Source organism: Drosophila virilis, chromosome X (genome assembly GCF_030788295.1).
Source record: "Drosophila virilis strain 15010-1051.87 chromosome X, Dvir_AGI_RSII-ME, whole genome shotgun sequence".
Lineage (NCBI taxonomy): Eukaryota > Metazoa > Arthropoda > Insecta > Diptera > Drosophilidae > Drosophila > Drosophila virilis.
This window is the reverse complement of record NC_091543.1, coordinates 10167527-10194672: the sequence shown is the minus strand read 5'-3', so window position 1 is coordinate 10194672 and position 27146 is coordinate 10167527. Positions and strand designations below refer to the sequence as shown.

At 41.6% G+C, this 27146-nt stretch overlaps 1 protein-coding gene across 3 annotated transcripts; it reads right to left on the bottom strand.

The window, feature by feature from the left end:
• Window positions 1-86: 86 nt before the first annotated feature.
• gce (germ cell-expressed bHLH-PAS) lies at window positions 87-17994 on the bottom strand. Of its 3 annotated transcripts, none has more exons than XM_032440680.2 (9): window positions 17563-17994; window positions 11121-11963; window positions 4885-5048; window positions 4256-4613; window positions 3643-3835; window positions 3346-3577; window positions 2380-3285; window positions 1942-2084; window positions 87-1876 (listed from the first exon to the last, which is right to left on the bottom strand). In XM_032440680.2, the coding sequence occupies exons 2-9, from the start codon at window positions 11945-11947 to the stop codon at window positions 1742-1744; spliced, it is 2958 nt and encodes a 985-aa protein (XP_032296571.1). In that variant the 5' UTR covers window positions 11948-11963; window positions 17563-17994; the 3' UTR covers window positions 87-1741. The 3 variants fall into 3 exon arrangements, with proteins under 3 accessions (XP_032296571.1, XP_032296573.1, XP_070067395.1); XM_032440682.2 differs by having other exon boundaries at window positions 1942-2081; XM_070211294.1 differs by lacking the exons at window positions 11121-11963; window positions 17563-17994 and adding an exon at window positions 5905-5945.
• Between the last annotated feature and the right edge of the window lie 9152 nt (window positions 17995-27146).

The following is a 27146-nucleotide window of genomic DNA, read 5'->3' as shown; positions in this document are numbered from 1 at the left end:
CGGCCTATCGATTGCGAGAGTTGCCACATCGCTTGCGTATAAACTGTTCCCGGGCACAGTTTGTTCTTAAAACGAATTGTCGAAAATATTGGTAATTTTGTTGTTTATTTTGTGTTATCATTTATTAATTTCTTTTTGTGGCAATTAACAAATAGTACAAGTATTTACCATTCTGTAGATAGTTAACTTGCTTTGCCCTAAAAGTGTTCACACGTGTCCGTAACATTTAAATGGATCTACTTAGTTATAAATTATGTATGTATATATATAAATTTAAATATAGGTACACAAGTTTATTTCACTAATTAATTAGTCTAATAGTTAAATTGAATTACAAAAAAAAAAAAAAAAAATAAAATAAAAAGAGAAAAAACGAAACGAAACGAAAAGCAACAAATGTTATAAAACAAATGCGTAACAAACATTTATAACAATTGTGTTGACATTCTCTTATATTACTTTTTGTTTACATCGAATTTAATTAGTTATACATATATTGTTGTTGTAAATTGTACTTGGCGCTTGTGAAATTGTTGTCCTCAGTTTAACAACAATTCGTGTTTGTTATGAAAACCGTTCTTGAATTCAAATTGCGCTCCAAAAATTGTTCACAGTGTAACACTAAAACATTCACAATTATTCACCTAACAAATTGTTTACTTAGAGTGGATTGGCCGGACGAGGGGGTAGGGGAGGCATATGAGCTGCCTCTCTCTCTATCTCGCGCTCTTCCTCTCTCTTGTAGAGCATAAAACATTTAAAACATTTTCGATTTACACATATATATCTAGACATTATCGTATATGTTTAAAATGTTGCTAAAACGTAAATATACATTTAACTGTGCCGTTTGTATTAGACCGTTTTATAAGTGTGTATATCGTATATATATATATAAACATATATATATAGTAATTGTATGCTTAGGCTAAACATTAATTGCTAACAGTCTTTTATCACGTTTAGTTTGTAGTTTGCCAATGCCAATGCCTCAGAGCCATGGTCAGCGGCACATAATGTACAGACATATATATATATATATATGTGTGCGTGTGTGTGTGTGTGTGTGTGTATATACATGCCATTTAAATATATGTAGGGTATATATATATCTATATATGCGGTAGTTTATAATTGTATTGTGTGACTATAAATTTTAATTTAAACGAATTAACAAACACTTTTTGCACTAAATATTCAACTAGTTGCCTATGCATGTGTGTGTGTGTGTGTGTGTGTGTGTGTGACTACATACAAATTACATTTAAAAAAAAAAATTATTTATATATATATATTTATATAAAAATGTTTAGATATCTAGTTATCGTTTATATATAAAAAAAAAAGGAAGAAACAAAAAAAAATAAAATAGAAACAGCCGCTGGGCGAGTCTCCAGGAGCCCCAACTAAAGTAGGTTTCTTGTTGCATGCTCACTCATTGGTTCGGTTCAACTTATCGGCTCCTCACACAAATATGTATATATAGTATATATATAGTATATTACATGAATGTTACCCATGCACATTTTGTTTGTAAATAGTTGTTAGCACTCTCAAGTACATTTATCTAGTTGGTTTAACAATTTAAATAGTAGCTCAGCTTTGACTGCATTCGCCTTTTTTTTGGAGCTTCAACTCGCACTCGCCTTTGCCGTTGGCTGCCACATTTATCACATCAGCTGAAACCCTCAATAATATATAGGCGTGTGTGTGTGTGTGTGTGTGTGTGTAGGGGCCCCGTTTAGGGTATGCCGCTGTTGCTGTTGCTGCTTTGCGATTCGGCATCCGTTTTCGTTGAGTTCGCCGCCTTGTTCTGTAGCTCCTCGTATTCGCTTTTGATGTCCACAAAGAGTTTGCTCTGCTTCTGATGCTCCTCCTGTTCGTATGGTTATTTGGCATTCATTAGCTTGACATGGACATTGAAACGTTGCACGGACTCACCATGATCTCATCTATGCGCTCGTTGGCGTGCGGCACATCGTAACGATTGTTCTGCTCCCGCAGCTGGACTGCTGCGCTCAGCTGCTGATCGAGTGTCCGTTCCATCTGCTCCAGCGAGCTGCCCAGCACGTGCGTGATTACTGCTAAAAGCCAAAGCATTCAATTGTGTTTATTCAATTAATCGATTCAAAGTTCCATATTGTATTTTAATCTTAAACAAAGGAAACTCCGCACAATCCCTATCCAAAGGAACAATACTAGAATGGATTTGGAGTAGCTAGCTCTTATAAGCTTCGAGTTATGCTTCTCCTGTTCCACATATAAAATGTCCAGTCTCTAGCTTGGCTCTTGTCCTGATCGGACAAAGGATTGAATATGTCTATGTGGCTGGAGAGGTGCTCTCAGCGAATGAAGAAAACGCCCGATTATATGGCTCACCTGTGCTCGGCATGAAGAGTCGCTTGGCCAGCAACATATCGTCCTGGCCATCTTGGGAGCTGGCGGCGCTGCTGCGCTTGAGCGAGACGGATGTGCTGCCCATTACCGATTCGGGTGTAAGCGGACTCTGGCAATAGTCGCAGTCGCTGTCGCCGACGCCGAGGCAGCTGCAACTGGTCGACTTGGAGCTGGGCGACTGGGCGGCCGATGTTGCGTGCAGGGCGCGCAAACGCTTGGCGGCTGTAACATTCACGACGCTGACGCTCTTCGATATTGAGGACTTCACCGATGCCGTCTCCGGCGGCACCAGGGCCAGCGGCGGCGTCTTGGAGCTGCCCATGCCGTTGCCGGCGCCCAGACGCGCCTGTGACATTGTGCTGTCAAGGAAATTGTGATGCGAATGATGACCATGACCATGACCATGACCATGGCGATGATGATGATGTTGATGATGCTGCTGCTGTTGTGGATCGTGCGATTGGCTTGCATGACTGAAGTTTGTTATGCTGGACATGGCATCCTCGATGTCGTCATCGGTGTCATCATCGTCATCATCATCATCGGCATCCAGCCGATCGTTGTCCTGATCCGAGCCGCAACTCTGCAGATTCTGTATAAGACAGAGCACAGCCTTTTCCAATTGGGCGGGATGCTCCGATGCGGGCACATCAATTGTCGACTGCGGTATTTGTGTATTGATAATAACCGAGAATTTCTTCTTCATCTCCTGAACGCGACGCTTGCCCTCCTCATCGCCCAGCAGCGTATTGACGCACACAAACGAGTGCACCTTGTTCGTCTCCTTGTCAATCTCCAGATACCCCTTCGACTGCAAATAGATGATGTTGCCGTTGCGCGTGAACAGGCGATATGTCGACTCGCCGTACGAGCTATTGCAGTCGTACACTGAAAACAAAACAGAGTTTATATAACAAATGGTAACGGAGCAGGGGGGATGGCACTCACTTTGACGCAGGGCAACAATCACCCAGCGTACATCATCGTTGTGCATAAAGGTAAACGGATTCAGATTCCGCACCTCGTCCGTCATATAGCCGGCAACAATGCCGATCCTCTGATCGCAATCAATGATCCGGCCATCGATCAGATGCCTGGTGCGATACTCCAGCGTGTTCGCATCGAACAGACGATTCACGATCTTCGGTGGCCTTATAATGCGCGCACAGGCGGTCAGCACCTGCAAATCGTATAGATATCATATTATATTATATGCATATAGATTTCGATGTGGTATGCACTCACAATATCGTTGCCGCTTATCGTATGCAAAGGTATGGCATCGTCACGGCCGCGGGTGCGCCGTATTAGCTGCAGGCTGGAGCTGAACGTGTTCGAGCGTATGCCGCGCGGCGCCTCGTCGCTGCGCCGGAAGCAGCCATCGATTTTGACCACCTCGTAGGCGGTGGGCTCTGAGCGTGGGCCGGCGCGCGCCAAGCTGCATGCAGAAGAAAGTGTTTGGAAATCGAGATGGAACTTTTAACATATATAACATATATATATCGAGTTATCGAAATTGCTGCTATCGCTGCGTGTGCATATCGATAGGGCAGTGTGACCAATCGGGCTTGATTTGGCTGCTTTGCATCAGCTCGGTTAGCGCAAACTGGCAGCACTTTTAGTGACCGTTTGAAAATTGTTTTGCCAGCAGCTGCAGTGCTGCCAATCAGTGTCTAGATGAGACTTTTCTAGACTAGCTTGCCTTTTGATTAGGCATAGCCGAACAAATTGGCAGCACTTGTCACTGTCGTTTATTTATCACTTACGAGTGAAGCCAATTGAAAGTTGATTTAATCAATTAGTAGCGCTTGTTTAACTGTTATTGCCAGTGCTGCCAATTGTTCTCTTTAGCACTTACCGCACTCGAAAGCTGCGTCTATCATCGCGCAACTTGCGATCAATGTAATCCTCCTCAGATTTGCTGCGCTGACGCGGCTCACCATCGGCATCCGTTGGCTCCGCATGCGCATCGAAGAGATTCTCCAGCTCGGTGGGTATTAGCTGTTGCTTGAGCATTTCATGGTCCTCAGGATGTGTGATCTGCAGTATACTTTGGCCGTACAGGTCTGTCTGACAGTGGCCCAGGTGCTGTTCGATGCTGGACGATATTAACAGTATTTGGCCGTGACAGGTGAGCGTCAGAAAAAAGCTATCCAACATGCCCATCAGTGTGTCCGTGACCTGCGGTCGCTGTTGATGCAACGTCTTGCCAAACACTAATCGAATCAAGATATATGCCAATAAATCTTATTCACAATGCGGAACTAACATTTTATATGATAAATTTAAGTCTCTGGATTTTTGCAACAGTCTGGCAACGCTTTATCGAATTCAAATTGGCAGACTGTTACGCGTAAAAGGTTGCCAGTCTGTGCAAAATAATCATTTCAATCAAAAGCTATTGATGGCAAATTGACACACACACACCCACACACACCCCCACACACACACACATATATATATATAGATATATATGTATATGCTTACCGTACTTGAGCCGCAGTCCGTGCGCAGCAAAGCGCAGCACCGCCGTCTTGTCAACGCGTCGCGGCGACTCTGCCACATGTGGCACCATGGTGGACAGCTCCTGTATGGATCCATTCAGCTTGTCCCGTCGATTCTTTTCCGCTCGGTTGCGCGCCTCGCGTCCACTGCAAAAGACAGCAGGAAGTGCAGGGATTAGTTGACATTGCACAGTTACCAGTGCACTCGATTTATAGATAAGGAATCAGGGGGCGGGCGATTGTGGTAAAGGGTGCTATTCACATTCGAACGGTGCTAATGTTGTTGTTTACCAATGCATATATATGTACATACATATATATGGCGCCCACACACACACACACACACACACACATAAGCAGACATGACTATGCTTGGGAGCTTAAAATTACAGCGGTATGTGAGAATGTCTGGAGGGCTCAATAGCTGTTAAAAATATCACTCTAACAATGCAACTGACTTTGACTTCGACGTCGACGTCGACGTCGACGTCAGCGTCGACGCCGGCGATCCAAGTGCAAAGTGCCGAACACGGCGCCAACTTCTCTTGGGACAGCAGACGTCAACGTCGCTCGCGCTAGGCAAGCGCAGCTAGTTTTGCTAAGCCGCCCATTAAGCTTGCTCTCTTCCATTCTCCCACTCTCCCGCTCGCTCGCTCTCGCACTCACTCGCTCTCTTGCGCTCTTGAGCAGGCGCACGTTTGGTTCGCAGGGGGGGGTGTATGAGTAATTTATACGGAAATGTGAGAATTTTGCGTTCGATTAGCAAATGGCTGGCGTTTTATTATTGTTGCTATTGCCCGGTTTTATCCCCGATATATTAATTTAAAACGCAATTGCAAGCAAAAGAATTAAATAAATAATGTAAGTTCGTAATAGACACGCAAAGCGTCAAGTGCGATATAAAAAGAGAAATCCACATGCAAAATTCAAAAGGCGCAAAAACATTGTGTCTATGTAACGAATTGACTGACACACACACACACACACACACACAGGCACTTACAGCAGCTGCAGCGAAATGTTTTCCATTACCCTGTAGCCCAACATATGCAGTCGGGCATATTTCTAAAATTGCACTTTAAGTTAACTTGAAGCCAAGCAATTCGAGTTGAACCTTTGTTTGCGTTCGAATATTGAGTGTGTTATTTATAAGCAACTAGAGGGGAGCGCGTGTCGTGACACGAATGCATGCACTTCAGCACGACTTGCTGTTGGGAAACCTCATGGTTCAAAGCAACACTCTCTTCTAAAGGCTGTAGTTCTAGCTAGCATAAGCTGTCAGTGTTGGGCAGTAGCATAACATACAGTTAACTAGCTTAAGCTGCCAGTGTTGGGCAGTTGCATAACATACAGATAATCAGCATAAGCTGCCAGTGTTGGGCAGTAGCATAGCATACAGATAACTAGCTTAAGCTGCCAGTGTTGGTCAGTAGCATAACATACAGTTAACTAGCTTAAGCTGCCAGTGTTGGTTAACGGAAAACATACAGATAATCAGCTTAAGCTGCCAGTGTTGGTTAATAGTGCTGCTGTTTGATATGAGGATTTCGCATTAAATACTAATCAAATAATAGATGATAACTCAGAACTAACGATTGCAACAGTGATTTAACTTTTAGCGGCCATGTGCAGGGTATACTCTATACTATATATACTCTATACTATGCTCTATACTACATACAAACACACGGATAAATGACTGCCAAATGCAATTGTGTTGCAAATTTAAATGCAAATGTCAATTAACAGAAATACTCGAAATAATACCCTAACCAAGCCATTCCAAAGTATACGCCCTGTGCACAGGGTGCGAGTATGTGTGTGTATAAGTATGTGTGTGTGTGTGTGTGTGTGTGCATAGGGCGGCAGCAATTGAGCTTCAATATGAAAATATAAATGCATCGATGTGCCAGTGGGAAAACTTTTGCTCAAGCTGAGTAGGTGAAGGCAACGAGGGGCTGGCGAGCGTAGGGCGTGTGTGTGTGTGTGTGTGTGTGTGTGAAGTTCTTTAGTTATTGTTATATGGGTTTTGCTGCCCTTGAGATGTTCCACTTTGTTTTGAATGGGCCAGACTAAGTGGTCAGACGAGGAAGTGCAAGGTCTTGACGCCACTCGAGGCGCCAACTTTGTAGCTGATTGTAAGTGCGGTCTCTATCAATGCAATACATGCACACACATACAGTAGTTGCTCTGTGTGTGTGTGTGTGTGTCTGTGTGTGTACAGTCGGCATTTGTTTATTTAACATGTTGCATTTGCAGTTACCCAACCCGCCAGCCTTACAGTAACTGCCCCTTTGCTCTTTAACACTGCCTGTTGCTTACGCTCTCCCTCTCTCTCTCTCTCTCTCCCACTCCCTCTCTCTCTGTTGCGCTCTCGCTCTCTGCTTTTCCATTGCTGCTTCGCCCGATTGTTCTGGTCGGTATTGTTTATTTGTTTTGAATGCGCAACATTGTAACGCCGCAGCGTGATAGGCGGCGCCGACGTTGTCTCGATTACTGTACTTGCATACACTCTGGTCGATCTATTGCTCTCGCTTGCACTTCCTCTTTCCCACTCGCTCTCACTTACTATCGCAGCCTATCGTGACCTTGATGCCGTGCAGAAACAAATAGAAATCGACTCAAATGCATTCGAACGGATTTGTTTAGCCAAATTAAATACAAGGCGCGACTATTAAATGCCCTGTAATCGAATAAAAAGCAAGCGCCATATGTATATAGGATTATGTATGTATATATCTGTCGGTTTCTAAGGAAGTTGGCTCATGTTTTTTAAGATTTCGTACTTTTAAGGTTATGTCCTTTCGAGGTTATGTACTTTTGAGGTTATGTACTTTCGTGGTTATGTCCTTTCTAAGTTATGTACTTTTGAGGTTATGTACATTCTAGGTTAAGTACTTTTGAGGTTATGCAGATGCATTCAAGTACAGAATCTTAGGAACTACTCAAGCACACTTGTAAAGGATTGTCATGACTTCAGAGCGCCTAATTTGAGAGTTCTTAAACTCATCAATTTTGAGTCAGGTATTCGAAAAGAAATTCACAGACACTTTAAAACGAACGCTTGAGAACTTGTAAACAATTGACAGGAAATGCTTACAGATCAGATAACTATATTACGTAGAGCTGCCGCCTAATTGATTACACCACGCCCATTATCAGTTGTTAATTGAATTACAGGGTATAGCTTGATGGCAAAAATAGATTTGAAGTGCGTAACAAAGTTAAGTGCCAATCGTCAAGTTATTGCAGTAATATTTTTAACAAAACTAATAGGGCTTTAAATAATTATTTACAATCGCCAACGAGTATTGAGTATTGAGTATTTGTATTGAGTATTGAGTATTGAGTATTGAGTATTGAATATTGAGTATTGAGTATTGAGTATTGAGTATTGAGTATTGAGTATTGAGTATTGAGTATTGAGTATTGAGTATTGAGTATTGAGTATTGAGTATGAGTATTGAGTATTGAGTATTGAGTATTGAGTATTGAGTATTGAGTATTGAGTATTGAGTATTGAGTATTGAGTATTGAGTATTGAGTATTGAGTATTGAGTATTGAGTATTGAGTATTGAGTATTGAGTATTGAGTATTGAGTATTGAGTATTGAGTATTGAGTATTGAGTATTGAGTATTGAGTATTGAGTATTGAGTATTGAGTATTGAGTATTGAGTATTGAGTATTGAGTATTAGTATTGAGTATTGAGTATGAGTATTGAGTATTGAGTATTGAGTATTGAGTATTGAGTATTGAGTATTGCATTTATAATGTGAAGAGATACTCTTATCTCAATTTATAGGCTTGTTTTGCACCTACGTATGGTTAATGTGGTCACGGTGCGTATACGTAATTTTGCAAGAAATCGTAATTATATGTAAGCAGTCATCGGGCAGGTAAATGGCGCAAGTTGCGTAAATCGTGGAATTATTTACAGAAATTTGTGAAATTGCAATGCTGATCGGCAAGTCCAGTATTATAATTGCTGGGAATCGGAATTTTCCAGACATTTTGCTAGCCCTAGAGGCCAAGTGAATTTATATTTTCTTTGAATTTAAATACCCAATCAATCTAATGCAACCAAACTGGCAACCGACTGGCAGACCGACTTGCACTTACAAACGAGAATCCCTGAGGATGACTGAGCACATCAACAAAAGCAAAGAACGTTTCCCATCCATTTTCCACGCTCGCGCGTGGATTTAAATGAGCGAGCTTTAAGGAAACACGCAGGCGAATCAAGCGAAAAATGCCGTCAACAGTACGTAATTGTTGTATATATGCACAAAAATTACTTTGCCTATTTATTACATGATTACGTATACGTAATATTATAAAGAAAAGAAAACCAAAACGTAATTACATCAAGTATACGTCGGCTCTATGGGAAATAATGATTAGCATATAATTATTTAACCAGATGTTAAAGTTAATTACGAGTCAAAAAGAAAAGAGAACAACCGTTAATATTAATAGATGTGCGGCCAGTTAATATGCCCGCTTTGGGCTGGCACCTGAGGGTTTAGGTTTGCGGTGTTGCGTGGTATTTTTTTTTTTATTTCATTTTTTTTTTTTTTTTTTTTTTTTTGTTGATATGTAAATAAGGAAATCAATTTGGTATTCAGTATTGCGTATCGTTTCTCTGTTTACGGCGCTGCCAATCAAATTGGCTGGGTGCTGACTTGTTTGTTGTTGTTGACCTATTGAATTGGTGGCCCGTGGTCTGCGGCGGTGCGGTGCTTGTGGGTGTGACCCAGTGCACGCGTGCCATAAATTTCACTAGACGATAACAAGAGTACAACAACAACAACAACAACAAATGCAGCGCATGAGTGCAGCAAGAGAGTTTATTAGCAGGACTTGTTAGTTTGAGCCCCTCGTTGGGATTGGGCGCGGGTGGGGGAACGGTTGGGAATCGGACTTGTTTTCCCAATGACCAACTGGGCAAATTGTTGTCTCGTCATTGAGGTACGAAAATAAATATGGCAAGCTCGCAAAAAAACAAAAAAAAAAATAAAAAAACACAAACAACAACAAAAACATTGATAAAAATACACAAAATAAGCGCGACGCACGCCACAGGGCTGCGTCGTTCAATTACGTTATGTGGCATGGGGCATGGGGCATGGGGCATGGGGCATGTTGTGCATATTGTCCTCTGGCTGCAACGGGGGTCTTGGCCACATCAACTGGGCCAATCAGAGCCAGTCGAAGCACAGCGTGTCGGCTGCTCAACAAATGTGGCCAAATTGGCTGCACGGGTCATAAAGCTGAACAGCAGGTGCGGGGGCTGGTCGGAGGGGCTGCAAGTGGAGCGTTGTTTACGATTGAGTTTGGGGCAAGCGGCTGCGGCGAAACAGTGTGTGTTATGTTGTTGCAAAAATCTACGTTAGAGGCAGCGAAATAGCTCTCGAAGGCCATCAAATATGCATATTATTTATACAATGCAGATATATATATATATATGTATATATGGTATATATGGTATACATAGTCGGGTGGACAAGCTGGCGACATTAAGGCTTTAAGCTCGAAATTTGTTATGCGTTTGCTTGAAAATGAAACGCAACGAAAACGATAAATATCGATGTATTATCGCAAATGTTGAGAGACAGCCGCTGGCATAGCCAAAGGGCTCAGCTTAAGTTGATTTGATTAGGCGATATACAGCAAATCGATTAAAAATTAATCGATTATAACTCCATAGCGATTAATACACTACAAACATTTCGATTAATAATCGATTAATTTCGTTTTGAGGTCTTGGGTTTATAAGTTGATTTGAAGATTTTAAAATCGGCCAGTCAAACGCTGCTCGATTTGTATTTTTAGATATTTATAAGCCAAATCTATATATATCGATGTGTTATCAATCAATTTCGATTTCACCTCTCGCTTTTTTAAGTTCATTTACGTAGCTCTTGCGGATCACAAAATGCCTAAATTTCTTATTCGGCAAGGCAAACGCAGCTCAAGCTGTATTTTAAGAGATTCCTAAGCCAAATCGATAAATATCGATTTGTCAGTTTCGAAGCGGATTTCCGAAAGAGCCAGAGACACAGAGCCACATTTTATAAGTAGTTTCAGGCATAATAAATTGCAGCACCTACATAATATCCCCTTTTGATAATTTGACTGATAACTATTAACTATGATAATTATCGATAAATATCAGAATGGGTTTCAGTCCAGGCACGCTGAGCTGTGTGCACTTACCTATTTGAGAGCTGAAACATTTCCATCATCGAATCGTGCGGATGCGGATGATGCGTATGCTGGTGGTGCGGATGTGGATGCGCATGTGGATGCGGATGCGGATGATGCAGCGGCGCATGCTGATGCTGGCCATGTGGCAGCATTCCATGAGCTGCCGCTGCCGCTGCCACATATGTGGCAGCGCTCGGCGGCACAGCGTAGCCCGCATAGCGACCGTAGACGTGACCCGGAACGGTGCTGCCATACGGCGCATTTGGATACCACATGTTCGGATACAGATTGGTCGAGGACGGTGGCGGCAGCGCCAGCGTCTGGGAATGTGCATAGGCGGCATGCAGTCGTCCGCTGCCGCTGCCGCCGACGCTGCCGCTGGTGCTGCCGCTGGTGCTGCCGCTGGGGTTGGCGCTGGTGCCATTGCTGCCATTGGGAGCCGATCCTGGTCCCGGCGATGAATAGCTATAATGGAAACTGGAGTTGGATGGCGGGCGTAGCATTATATCGCTGTTGGATGGCGTCGGGGATTGGTAATAGCTATTTGCGGCGCTGCCGCTGGCACCATAATCGGAATCCGCATAGCTGTCGTCCAGCTGCAGCTCCTCCTGTTGCGGCTCCGGTGTGCCCGCCTCCTCGGCCGGCGACCAGGCGGACTCGAAATGCTGCTGCTGCTGTTGCTGCGGATCAGGCTCCGGCTGCTGCGGATCGTCAAAGTAGGGAATGTCTGTTTTGAGATCTTCAACGTCCGTCTGCGCCGCATCGCTGGACTGGCTGGAGCTCGTCCTGCTGGCCGCTTTCGTCGTCCGCTTCAGATAGGCATCGAGGCTGCTCATTTTGTTGATCGGGGCGCTGCGGGCAATAGAAGCGTAGATAAAGTTGATGATCAGTAAGTGTTATTGTTAATTCTGCTGCCCGATCAAATTTGAGAGAGCGGAACAGATGGTGCTCGGTGTGAGGGGGGAGGGAGGGGGGGGGGGAGGAGGGGGTAGGGTGTTTATATGGGGATTGGTCAACAACAATAATAACAAGTTGATAAGATTTGAATTTGTTGTTCACGTTCGACAACCATTTAATTATTACTACCCTGTAGCCAAAGAGTCTGCCAAAAGCGGGTATATTGAATCTTAAATAAGGCTGACTCTCCTTTCAAAAAACTGGACAATGTGTGGCCACAATTAACAGATACTAACAAATGGGCAGCACTCAATTACAACGGGGTGGCAGCACTTGAGGCATAAACAACAATCATTATTTTGAATATCTAAATATAACGAAAATACAAGATTTACAATGTGACTAACAAGTTGGCAGCAATAAATTATCCATAAAAATTGTTAAGACAAGATAAATTAGCTTCAAATTCGCAAATTAACTTGTTTGTTTGCTTGCGTCAGCAACGCGGCGTTGCCAGACTTTAACCAATAGGTTATTAAGTTGGCTGCGCCTCAGCACAGTCAAATTGCGGGCATATTAAGTTGGCTGCGCTTGAAAACAAGCAGATTCCGGGTAAACATCTGTCTCAACTATTTCAACTACGTGTATAGCTTAACATTTACATTTCTAATAAGCTCTTGAGCATTTTGCATATAAAAAGATATTCGGCATGCAATACAATTAGTTAGAGTTAAGAGGGAATGATTAGAGATTCGAAATGACAGTTGATATACCTTAACAATCTACAGGGTATCGCAGCAAAACCACTTTTTAATAGTTTCGCTTATCGAATAAAATTTGACATTGTTTTTTTTTTTTTTATAATTTATTTGATTGTTTAATTTGTTGTTGTGGTTGTTGTTGTCGCTGCTTCGTGTCAACTAGTAAATAAATTGTTATTTTGTATAATTTTCTATAGTCAAGCGAAAAGTTTTTCTCTTTTTTTTTATTTTTGTTTGTCGGTTTTCTTTGTAAGTCTATTTTTGTGCAAGGTTACGAATTCAGAATAGATTTAAAACAAGTCAATTTTTGACAGTCGGCTATTAACGACTAGGCGACACCCTATAAAATGTGTGCAAGCGCAAAAATTAACTTGAGTTTCCTTGATTCTGTGGTAGATTTCTCTAGACTTTTCCTAACTTTGCTATTGTCTTTCATCTCCAGAGGTTTTTAGCCTTAATGTGCTTGATTTTCTTATTCGATATCTGCATCTCATTTGTTTCAAGCTCATCTAGATGAAGTTTGAGTCTTGTTTTGCTCAAGAGTTATGAATATTTTAGCTTTTTCAGAGTGAGGCGACAGCATGTGTGTCGGTGTGTGTGTTTGTGTGTGTGTAGAGAAGTAAGCCAGAATGTTGGTAACAGCTGTTTCTGGGCTTTTACTTGACTCCCATTAAAACACTTTACAGGGTAACTGCTAGTTGAGCAGTACAGGACGAGAGCTTGTTTGCAGATTTTATGATTGGGCTCATAAAATTTAAGAAGCGATAAACGCAAGGCTTTATGTGTCATACACATAGTGCCATAATATCTCTGTATAACGGTATATATATATATATATATATATATGTGTGTGTGTGTGTGTATATGTGTGCATATGTGTATGTATGATTACATATTTATGTGTGTACATACATAAATTTATGGTATATTAGCAAGTGCTGCCTATAAATAATACCACATGCATACCAAACACACACACACACACACACATATATATATAGATATATATATCCAGATGATATATCTTCGAACTATATTTATATATTTACTTTTCACTCGACATTTCCTCTGCCATTTTTCTTGCCAATGTTAGTTGATTTTTCTTGTTCATTTTTGTTTTTTTTTTCACATGGAAATGACATTTTGGTGCGAGGCTCTGCGGAAATTCCCAGTCAAAAAGTTTTTATTGACAGTTTACTAAACGGATCGTGTATCAAGCTCTATATATATATATATATATATATGCATATAGGTTCTTCGTTTCGAAAGGGGGCACAGGTTCAATCACCCCGAACGGAAAAATAAAATATATAAAACAACAAGTTTTGTTTTTGTTTAATGACAATTAAAATCAATACAGGTTCATCAAGTATGAATGTATATACAAAAATGTTTTTTATTATTTTATAAATGTCTGTGAATTGATGAAATGCAAAGTTATGAAAAAAATGTTGCTGCCTTGCCGAAGATTGAGTACCCTTCTGCTTGCACATACGAGCCTTAGGCTTCATATTTATAATAAATATTTATAAGTTTTCTTCGGGTTAAAAATCAAATGTGTAATGCTCCATTTCTTTCTCTTTTCTCTCTCTGTCTCTCTCTCTCTCTCTTTATCTCTCTCTATCTCTATATCTCTATTTCTAACTCTCTCTCTCTCCATTTCAATCGCTCTCTCTCTCTCTTTATCACTCTCTATTTTTTTATCTCTATTTCTATCTTTATATCTCCATTTATATCTCTCTCCCTCCATATCTATCGCTCTCTCTTTCTCTCTCTCTCTATTTGTATCTCCCTCTCTCTCCCTCTATCTCTCTCTCTATATCTCTCTCTAACTCTCTCTGCCCCAGAACATCCCTACACGCACACAAGCACGCATTAATTTTCCGCATATCTTATAATTCTCAAGCAGTTCTATCAAGCGGCAGGCCTAGCTAATACCCCTTCGCATGGCTTACAGCATTTCCTATTGCGAAAGGAACAACAACACGTGCACTCGTGCTCGTAGATACTTTTCTTTGTCAACATTTCTAGAGTCAAGATCTGAGCGCTTCAGCAAAGTAAACAAACAACATTGAAATGAACAAATAATACTCCATGTGGCATATTCGATGCATGTGCATTTTATAATACCCTATAAATAAATAGGAAATGAGCACAATTATGCATGGGGTATGCCCAGTCGGTGAGTCATTTGTGTCTAAATAGAGTATTCATAGAGATACTTTACAGAACCCACAAGATTGTGGGTAAAGTCTGTATCAGGAACGTCTTGCTAAAGAAATAATAAGTTTGCTTTTGTGCATATACAAAGAAGAAAACCTTGATGGACATAACTCTGAATAGTTCTCAATTTTCAGAAATATGTACAACAAACTAAATACAAGAGTCATTTGTCAAGCTCAAAGTTAAGAAATTTGTAGTAATTGCGATGTGGATAAGTTTTCTGAAAATTCTATTCCTCGAGCAGAGTTTCTAGAAAATTTTCTCGAATTAGAAGCAAACGTTTGTGCTCCTCGTACAAAAAATATAATGGAGTTCTTGGTATTTGACAATTCCTTGTAACATATGAGTAAAAGGACTCGTATAATGATGCTTTCCGTGGAAGTTGCAATTCTTGTTCAACTACAAAATTAGGCTTGTTATTCTATTTCCAAAGTATTTCTTGAGTCGTTGTGATTGCCGCTTGCACTGTGATGAAAGAAGCAGTGTGACAAAAACAAACTGCAGATAAATTGGCAATTTTTTTTATTTATTATTATTATTTTCTTTTGAAAACAACTAAAAGATTAGATGAGCTACAATAACAGGCTGAAGTGCCCTGCTAGCGGGCGCAACTGACAGAAGTTGCCAATCAATGATAGCTGCAAAATGCTATACATATGAAATGTGAGAAATTTCATAAAAATTTCAATAATGCTCGAAAGTACAAGACCAAATTTGCACCAAACACAGCTGCAAATCATAAACTTCTGTGGCGCAGCCAACTTAGCTGGGTGTGGTCAGCGTAGAAAGTCTGGCAACGCTGCACTGCTTAATCTGTTAGAAGCCGCACAAATGGGTCTACATAATGATCGCAAAAAAGTATGCTTTAGTTTAGTGCGCATTACATTAGCTTTATGCAATTGTAGTTGAATAAAATCATTTACATTTTTGTTTTGTTTTATTTAATGTATATTTAAGCAAATTATGTTTGCGTAGCCATCTATTGTGAATAGATTTTAAATGCCAGCTTAAAGCATTGCATGCTGCAAGAGAAGAAGGGGGAAGGGGCTGACTGCAAGCTTATGCAGGTCAAGCGCCTTGAGGTGTCACTGCCCTTGCCCCTGAACACGCGCCCGCCCTCAACCCCGCCCTGGCCAAGCAAGGCACGTAAAGTATTATGTCCAACATCAATCGCAGGGCAAGCTTTCGGTTCGTTTGCATTGTAATTATGCATATTGCTCTGTGTATATGCATGTATGTGTGTGTGTGTGTGTGTGTTTGTGTGCGACAATTATAATATTTATACGCGTGAGCACAGACATTTAACATTAAATCGCTTTGATAAGCCTCAGACGCCGCCGTTGTCGCTCTTTGCTTTGCCTTTCAGTTTCTTTTCTTTCCTTTTTTTTTGCATCCCGCACTCCCACTTTTATTTCGCCTTGCTGTCTCTCTCACGCCCACTCCCTCTACCTCCCTCCCTCCCTCACTCTCTCTCGCTCTCTGAGATATAAGTTACGGTAACCATAACGATCCCAAGTGCTCGCCCACCAGGTACCGTTGCTATTGTTGTTGCTGTTGCTAGAGACTTAAGCCGAGGCAGACGTTGCCAGACTGACAGCAGCTTTACACTCACGCACAGGCCGCAAGGGGGCGCGGGTGTGAGTGAAAGGCACTCAGCATAAAATACTAAATATTTATGTAGGTTAGCAGTCGCAGCAACAATGGCAGCCAGCAACAAGGGCAGCAACAATAATGCTTCTAACATGCACACACACACACACACATACATAAATACATACACGCAGGCAAGTAAATCAGTTGGAAATGGAATGCAGTCGACTGCACGATACTCTGTTTACAGTATTATGACAGAAGATGCAAGCAGCTGCAAGAGATTTGTTTTGATTATTCGCTTTATCTGAAAGCTTTAATTTTTGAACAGTGACTCTAAAACTGTGCCTCAACTTCAGTAGTTGCCAAACTGTAGCTTGAGAACTGCAGAACTGCTTCAGATAAGTAAGATAAAAAGTCAATTGGTTTTTAGAAAAATTATATGTCAGCAAAAATTTAGCTTAAATGCCCATGTTTGGAGTTTATAGGAACTGGAGAGACCTAGTTTGGACTGTGGATGCTTGCAGAATATTTGCAGACCAAGCATATTCAACATTTGGGATACTTTTACTATTTGAGTTTCCCCAAAATAAAACTAACTCCTATTTAGAGGCAGGACCTTAGCTTCTGATATATAAACACATTTGAATGAGTTATTTAGGGATCACAATATGAAAACCGAATATAGTAAAGAATTTTCTATTTGAGTGGAAGATAGGGCTATATACGGTTCTATACGATATATAATTGAATAATTAATTTTATAATAGTTTCATTTAAAAGTGCATATTAAACGAAATTCTTTTAGTTAGAGAGTTTACACAAGTTTATAAACTCTGTGACGTCACCATGTAAGTAGCTCAGATTTGTGGATATGGCAACGCTAGCCAGCATCTGCGTTTCTTACCTGGCGACGTCACAACACAGAACATATACCCCCTTACGCTTTGTAAACAGTGTATAAAATCAATTTCACTTACATGTTTTTGCTGTTTCTTATTTTTCTGCATGAAGTGCGCGTCGCCTGCTTGTTATTGTTGCCCTTATTTTTTGTTTTTTTTTCTCTCTCTTTCTTTCTTTTGGAGCTTTTGCTCTGCGGCTGCTGCTGCTGCGGCTGCTGCGGCTGCTGCGGCTGCTGCTAAGCTTTGGCTTAGTTGCTCGCCGCAACGCACTCGCTCTTTGCTTTTTTTGTTTCTTTTCCTCCTTTTGTTGTTTGCTCAGCTTTGGTTTGCGTGTTTGTTGCGCACGCCGCAAATTTGTTTGTTTATTTCCTTTTGGCTTTGCTGCTGCTGCTGCTGCTGCTGCTGCTGGTGCTGTGTGGGCGGCTGCGTCGCTGCTTACAAGCTTTTAACGGTTGTTAACGGTGGTTCCTGCTGTCGAGAGGTTTGCGCCTGCAGTTTGAGTTTTAGTTGTTGCTGGTTTGTACTTATTTGCTTTGCTGTTGTTACGTATATATGTTTATATGTATGTGTATGTGTATGCGTGCATACATATATAAAAATATGTAAGCTCTACATATATATACTTGATTATTTGCACATAGAAAAATGCATGCAGTATTTGTAAAACTTTATAGTTTGCATTTTCTTTTTTTTTTTTTTTACTTGTTGCTTGTTTAAATTATTTTTGGTATTTATTTGGTTGGTTCTTTGTTGTTGTTGTTGTTGTTGTTTTTGTGTGTATTTTGTTGCTGCAGCTGCCGCTATTTTCGTAAAGTTGGGAGTTTTGCATTTGTTGTTGTTTTTTTTTTTTAAATATTTTTTGTGTTCTTTTTATTAATATTTGTACAGCCGTTGCGGTGCGGAGGTATTTGTTGTTGTTGTTGTTGTTGCTGCTTTGTCGCACCGTTTTCTGCAAGTGTACATTGTTGTTGCTTCTGTTACATTAACTCATTGTGAACTCTATGTAAACACAAAAACAAAAAACAACTAATAAATATGGCTTTCATTTTGTTGAACTATGTATTTGTTTATTTGCCCAAGCAAAAGGAACAACAAAAGTTTTCACACACACACACACACACACACACAGAAAATACACATAAAAAAAAGTTGCGCACTTTGCGCTTGTTGTTTGAAAGGCATTTAAATAGATTTTTAATTTATTTTAAATTACACTTTTCATGTTTTTTTAACTGCTTACTATTTTTATACCCTGAACCCATTAAAAATGGGCATAAGGGTATATTGTATTTGTGCAAAATCCAAATGTATGTAACAGGCAGAAGAAGAAGATTTTAGATGTAGGTGCTCCTAGTGCCCGCGCAGATCGAGTTTGTTTCCGATAATCGATAACTTACTCCATTCGACGCAGTCGATAAAAATCGATATCGATATCCTGTTTTTGGGCAATTTTGGCAAGAGGTACATCACGATTTTTTTCAAAATCGAATAGCTCCGCGCGGAGATATGACGTTTCAAAACGACTTAATATCTCGGGTAATAGCTCCGCGCGGAGATATGACGTTCCAAAACGACATAATATCTCGGGTAATAGCTCCGCGCGGAGATATGACGTTCCAAAACGACATAATATCTCGGGTAATAGCTCCGCGCGGAGATATGACGTTCCAAAACGACATAACTCCGCGCGGAGATATGACGTTCCAAAACGACATAACTCCTCGCGGAGATATGACGTTCTAAAACGACATAATATCTCGGGTAATAGCTCCGCGCGGAGATATGACGTTCCAAAACGACAAAATATCTAGGGTAATAGCTCCGCGCGGAGATATGACGTTCCAAAACGACATAACTCCGCGCGGAGATATGACGTTCCAAAACGACATAACTCCTCGCGGAGATATGACGTTCTAAAACGACATAACTCCCCGCGGAGATATGACGTTCCAAAACGACATAATATCTCGGGTAATAGCTCCGCGCGGAGATATGACGTTCCAAAACGACATAGCTCCGCGCGGAGATATGACGTTCCAAAACGACATAACTCCGCGCGGAGATATGACGTTCCAAAACGACATAACTCCCCGCGGAGATATGACGTTCCAAAACGACATAATATCTCGGGTAATAGCTCCGCGCGGAGATATGACGTTCCAAAACGACATAGCTCCGCGCGGAGATATGACGTTCCAAAACGACATAATATCTCGGGTAGCTATGACGTTCCAAAACGACATAATATCTCGGGTAATAGCTCCGCGCGGAGATATGACGTTCCAAAACGACATAGCTCCGTGCGGAGATATGACGTTCCAAAACGACATAACTCCCCGCGGAGATATGACGTTCCAAAACGACATAATATCTCGGGTAATAGCTCCGCGCGGAGATATGACGTTCCAAAACGACATAGCTCCGCGCGGAGATATGACGTTCCAAAACGACATAACTCCGCGCGGAGATATGACGTTCCAAAACGACATAACTCCCCGCGGAGATATGACGTTCCAAAACGACATAATATCTCGGGTAATAGCTCCGCGCGGAGATATGACGTTCCAAAACGACATAGCTCCGCGCGGAGATATGACGTTCCAAAACGACATAATATCTCGGGTAGCTATGACGTTCCAAAACGACATAATATCTCGGGTAATAGCTCCGCGCGGAGATATGACGTTCCAAAACGACATAGCTCCGTGCGGAGATATGACGTTCCAAAACGACATAACTCCCCGCGGAGATATGACGTTCCAAAACGACATAACTCCCCGCGGAGATATGACGTTCCAAAACGACATAATATCTCGGGTAATAGCTCCGCGCGGAGATATGACGTTCCAAAACGACATAATATCTCGGGTAGCTATGACGTTCCAAAACGACATAATATCTCGGGTAATAGCTCCGCGCGGAGATATGACGTTCCAAAACGACATAGCTCCGCGCGGAGATATGACGTTCCAAAACGACATAACTCCGCGCGGAGATATGACGTTCCAAAACGACATAACTCCGCGCGGAGATATGACGTTCCAAAACGACATAGCTCCGTGCGGAGATATGACGTTCCAAAACGACATAACTCCCGCGGAGATAAGACCTTCCAAATAACCACGTTTTTTTGCGAAAATCGAAACTTTTTCGATGATTTTTTTTTAATATCTCGGGTAAATAATGTCTGATTTTAAAATGTTATACCTTTTTGAATGCGTACGGATCCCTACCATCAATTGGCATTCAAACAAATGAATCATCGGTGGGTTGAAAAATGTTGTTGACAAAAAACCGATTAGTTCGTAAATTCTATCTTTTTGATGATTTTTTGGAATATTTGTACCCTGAACCCATTAAAAATGGGTATAAGGGTATATTGTATTTATGCAAAATCCAAATGTATGTAACAGACAGAAGCCAATTTTGGTAAAAAATAAGAGCTAGAGTCCCCAAACTTGACATATAGCTTCTCAAATAGAATATATATATGCATTTGATGTTGGAAGAAGAGGTTTCAGGGTATCCCCTAGTCGGGAGCTCCCGACTAGAACATCTTACTTGTTTTTTTTTTTATGACTTTATTTAAATTTTAGCTCGCCTTTGTTTTTGTTGTTGCCAATTTCAAACAACAACAAGAACAATAAAAGCAACAACACTTAAATATATAGCTAATCATTTTTATATATACTTTTTGTTGTTGTTTTTCTTTTCTGCCTGCGTTGTCACCTGTTGCTGTTGCTGTTGTTGTTTCAGTTTCAGTTTCAGCAAATAGCAACAAAAACAAAAACAAAAACAAAAGCTTTGGTCAAAATGAGAAACCGGTTGAAGCTGCGTCTTCGCTTGTTAATTTAGCACCAAAGCTTGACAGCTGAGCGCGCGGGTGGTGGGTGTGTGTGTGTGTGTGTGTGAGTGAGCGAGAGAGAAACGAGCGGGCGCTAGTTCTAATTCGAAACTTTTGACATCGAGTTTGACTTCGAAATTTCGGGCACATGCATTTCCTTGCGTGTGTGTGTGTGTGTGTGTGTGTGCGCGCGCTCAAGCCTCAACTAAGAGAAATATTCATAAGAGCATGAAACATGAATTGTAACACAGCGTATTGTTGCTCGTACACCCAAAAGCAAAGACGCAAAAAAAAAAAAAAAGCTCAACAGACAGGCACACACACACACACACACGCACACACGCGCACACGTAGCACAGGGACATGAAAAATACATGCGTAGGCTGGTCGAATACAGCACAGAATTGCGGAACAAACACGTAAAAGTTAATTAATGAATAGTGGCAACAGAAAAGGAAGAAGCAGCACCGCTAACAGTCGCATTGACAGTGACACTGGCCTGGGTCAATCACCTGGGTCGCAGTCGCAGTCGCAGTCCCAGTTACGAGCAGTAAAAGCAACAACATTGACAAACTTAAATAATTTGTTGTTACGCGCGCTCTTTCACTCTCGCTCGCTCTCGCACACACACACACACACACACACGCTCTCTCTCTCCCTCGCTCTCTCTCTCGCTCTCTCTCTCTCTCATCATTGCCTGCTCGCTATATTATTTGCATTGCGAGCAAGAACAGCAAAAACAAAAGCATTCCAAGTGCCATAAAAGCTGGCAAACGAAAGGCCCAGCAATTGCTAGACGGAGACGCAGATTATCAAAAAGAACAGCAGCAACAGCAACAGCAGCAGCAGCAGCAACAGCAGCAGCAACAACAACAACATTAACGCAAGTTGCCGCGAGCGCAAAACAATAAATAAATTATATAATATGTTTGCTTGTTCTCGTTTATTCTCGCCGTTTGGCTGTGCGCTCAACACAGTGTTGCCAGACCCATACCCAAGCAACCCCCCCCTTCACCACCCATTCTCGAACTCCTTTGCGGTATTTGTTTACTTCTGCTTTCGGTCTAACGGTAAGACAGTTAAGTACAGGGCGCACTCAAAACTGAGCGAATTGCTGGCGTTGCCAAATTACGTACATATATCCCAAACGGCAGCCGCTCTCACCGTTTGGCTGCATGCCTGTGTGTGTGTGTGTGTGTGTGTGTGTGTGTGTGTGTGACGAGTAGTTTATAAATAGAGCTCAAGATGTGACAATTTGTTTTCCAGAGCCAAGCATAGCTGATAAATCACGCTATTGTGAATATGGCGAACACTATTGCTACCCACGTCCTGTGCCACCCACACACCCACACACGCACGCACCCACGCACCCACGCTCACGCATACGATGAAGGACAAAGTGCAAGCAACGTCCTTCGAAAAACCATTTAGAAAATTGCGCGCCGTTTTTGTTGTTCTTTTTGATTTTTTGGTGCTTTGCTGTCAATAGTGCTGCTGCCTCTCTTGCTCACTCTCTTCAGTTAATGTGCTCTCTGCTGCTGCGACTGCCTCGACTGCCTCGACCTGGCCTAACGACTAGCTGTAGCGTCGACTGCTACGTTGACGCCAACGGCGACATCTACGGCACCATCAGGTGGTAGCTGCTGCTGGCAAGTCGCCGTCGCCGTCGCCGTCACCGTTACCGTCACCGTCGCCGTCGCCGTCGCCATCGTCAAACCAAAAATAGCTTTGCACTCACACAGAGTCAGAGAGAGTACAGTACGTATACGTACGCTGGTATGCTTGCATGTATGTAAGTAGCTGTTGTTACTCAATTTAGCACGTTCTATCACTGTTGCTGTTGTTGTAGTTGCTGCTACTGCATAACATTGTTTTCGTTAATAGCTGTTTACATAGCATTCGTCTGCAGTTCGCATTCCGGTTCACGCTGCGTATGCGTAATCTGTGCAACGAATTTAAGGGAACACTTGTTGTTGCTACCCATCTCTCTCTCTCTCACTCTCTCTCGCTCTCTCGCTCACTGCTGCTGCTGCTGCTGCTGCTGCTGCTGCTGTTGACTTGTAGATCAGATTGCGAAAGCTCAGCCCATTTGAGTGATGCTGATAGTGATAATAACTGCAAATTGCCAGCTGAGAGAATGCGTCTACATGAGCTGAGCATTTGTGAGTGGGAGAGAGCGCATTTGCCTGAGCTTGCAGTTAAGCGCAACTCACTCGCTTATCTGCACTTACATACATTACAGGCTCTGGCATTGTGTGAGTTTTATGTGTGTTTGGCAACGGGGAGGTAAGAAATTTCGTGTTGTGCTTTTAGCAGCAGCAGCAGCAGCAGCAGCAGCTGCTGTGCTAGTATTGGTAAGCACTTGCTGTATGTGTGTAGAAGCGTCGCCGCTCTCAGCTCGGCGCGGCGCTCTGTTTTGTATGCGAGACGCGAGGCGACGCGCTGCGACGTCGCAGCTGCAGCGACGGCGGCAGATGCGACGTCAGCAATTATTTTGTCGTGTTCGAGGAGACAACAAAATAATAATAATAATATAAAAACTTTAGCTGCGCTCAAGTGTGTGTGCGTGTGTGTGTGTGTGTGTGTGTGAGCAGTTTTTGTATTGAATATTTTGCAACAAATGCGCAATGTTAATTATTATGAAAATTAATAACTTTTTAAACGTGCGCACCGCGTCGCAGTCGCAGCTGGCTTAGACGCTGGCGTCGCGACGACACTTTGACATGCGTTCGAATCAAAGATGATGATGAAGAAGAAGCAGAAACATCATTAAAAAAAACCAAAAAAATAATACCAAAAACTAACAACAGTAAATCGAACGAAAATGAAATAAAATAAAAAAATATACGAGCGGCACACACACACACACACACGCACAGCAACAAAAATGAAAAATAAAACCTTGAAAACGACAACAACAACAAATATAATAAAAACCCGAAAAAAAAAACTTTATTAGACTTTTAATGTTTGTTGTTGTTGTTGTTGTTGTTGCTGTTGCCCATTGTTTGTAATCTCTTGTTCTTTGTTGTTTCTGATTTGGCGGCAAAAATAAATAAATAAATATACTCAAAAAAAAAAACAATATATACAACATATATATGTGAAAAAATTATATAAATAAATGTATGAAAAATGAAAAGCAATTCGAAAATACGAGACGAAAGCAAATAAACCAAAAAAAAAAAATAATAATAAAAACAAAAACAAAAAAAAATGAAACTGGAAATTCATTAATATGTTAATTTTGGGCTTGTTTCTGCCATACAAAAATTAACACACACACACACACACACACGCACGCACACATACCGCACATGGGCACGTACAAGACACATACATATGCACACATGTATCGTATATACATACATGTAAATGTACTGTTACTGTTGCTGTTACTGTTGCTGTTGCTTTTTGTTTTTGTTTGAACGAACATTTGTTGCATCCGCTCTCAAACGCAAAATGGCGCCTTGCTTCAGCTGTTTAACCCCACTATTTATCCGGCACAGGTGCATTCACAAAACAAAAACAAAAACAAAACATGAATATTCGATCATTTGATGTTGAACATTTTCAAATTTGATACCGATTTCAATTTCAAATGTGATTTTTGGATTTTCGATTTGCGATTTGCGATTTGCGATTTTTAATGCCGATGCGCGCGGCCACTAAGCCGAAACAATAACAAAAAGTTGTAACAATGTAACTGCGACAATGACAGCGACAACCGCGACGACAGCGACGACGACGGCGACGATGGCTACGATGAACGGAACACAGAAAACAGAAACTGAAACACAACAATTGAAGCTGATGCGAAGCCAGCAATCGAACTGGCGAGCGTGCGAACGAACGAGCGGGCTAGCGAGCGAGCGAGCGAGCGAGCGAGCGAGCGTACGTTCGACGTCCGAACAAACCGCTACAGAAACAGAAATTAATTATATTGAAATCACAAACTAAACTAATCAGCCAAAGCAGCCCGAGCAGCTAGGCCGCTGCCGTGAGCGAGCTTCGGCAGAGAGCGAGTGAGTCTGAGTGGCAAAATGAGAAGAGAGAGAGAGAGAGAGAGAGAGAGAGAGCGGGAGAGCGTGGCAGAAACAGAAGAGAGGGAGAGAGCGAACGAGCGTGCAAACGAGCGAGCGCAGCACTTTGCTCGGAGAGAGCAAACTGGGCGCCAACAGAGAGCGGAAGAAACCTTGACGTTTCGTCAAGCCTTGCCTAAAAGGATAACAAGAAAGCACGCACACACACACACACACGCACGCACGCATACGACACAACTTTCATTTGGAAGTTAAGTTCTTTATGTACATTTTGTAACTTTTATAGTTTTTTGTTTATTTTCTTTTGTTGTTGCTGTTGTCTATTTTATTTTTATAACAACAACTACGCCGCGGCATAGTGGGCGAGCGCTAACGTTGAGCTTTCGCAACGGCAGAGCAGCGTACGCGCCAACGTCGCTATTTTGAAGCTCAAAGCTGACGCTGCCTCTGCCTCTGCCGCTGCCGCTGCCGCTGCCCGCACACTTACACAACAGGCTAAAAGGGCCGTGCAACAAAACGCACACATACAAATACATTGTATATACAAACAAATGTATGCACAAGATTTATGTACACATGTATTAAATATGAACTGCATCAGCTGCCTACAGCTGGGTATCTCTACCTGCGGGCAAATTGAATACGTCGTTTTTAAATTCGCGCTGCTGCTGCTGCTGCTGCTGCTGCTGTTACTATAAATGAACTAACTGCGCCGCGAGCATCTGCGACGGCAACGTCTTTGGACTTGGACTGCTGTCGACCGACTAGCGACGACTGTCGTTTGACTCGACAGGCGGCAGCAGAGCGATTGGCAATGGCAGCGGAACTTCAAGCCCAAACGCTGCCAAAGCACTTTTTTTTTTTTTTTTTTGGCCAGGATGCGGGGGCGTACATATCAGACAGCTGAGATAATTTGGCTCAAGACCTCACTCAAGAAAGCTTTCGGTTTCGGTTTTGGTTTCGGTTTCGGTTTTGCGCTTCTGTTTTGGGTTTAGTTGTTGTTTTTGTTTTCTGGCCAAGTTGAGCGCAAGCTTTTCGAGCTTTCACTGCATGGCGTATACGCGATATTTTTGAACTTTGCTCTGGCTTCCGCGCGCGCAAAGCTTTGCTACAGCTGCAGTCGCTTCCAGTTGGAAAACAACATTTTCTTAATTAAAAATGAGATTTTTTTTTTTTTTGTTCTTTAAAGGCCGCTCTGCAAAAACATTCATAGCATTTGCGTTACAATTAGCATTAAAAGCTTGTTCAGTTTATCAAAAGTACCTAAAAAATACCAAAACTCACTAAGAAACTGCCAAACTGAAAAGTTTGCACGTTCATTTTTTTTATGAAGATAACGGTTTGAAAAAAAGAAAAGAAACATCGCTGAATTGTCGCTTGATTATTTAAATATAAAAATGATGCATAAAATAAGCAATAAAATTATTAACGAATGTGCTTTAAATCATCAAGACAACCTCAGAAGTATGCAATGGTTTATATAAATATTTTTCAAAAATGTTTTTTTATGCCTAATTTTTTGATTTTTCGGACAAGTGCAATTTTTAGATTTGATCGGTTTTTCAACTTTTTATTCTAGCTAATAAAAATGTATTAACATTTTGTTTATAAAATTTTGCTTCGTTGAGCTTTTTGTTAAAAATATTTAACAGCTCCGTTAAAGCTATTATGTTGATTAGTTTTTGGTTGTGGATTTCTATCTGACTGTTGCATGGTCACACACTTTTCAATACAAATCGCCAAAAGCAAAGCAAAGTCAAAACAATCCTGACAAA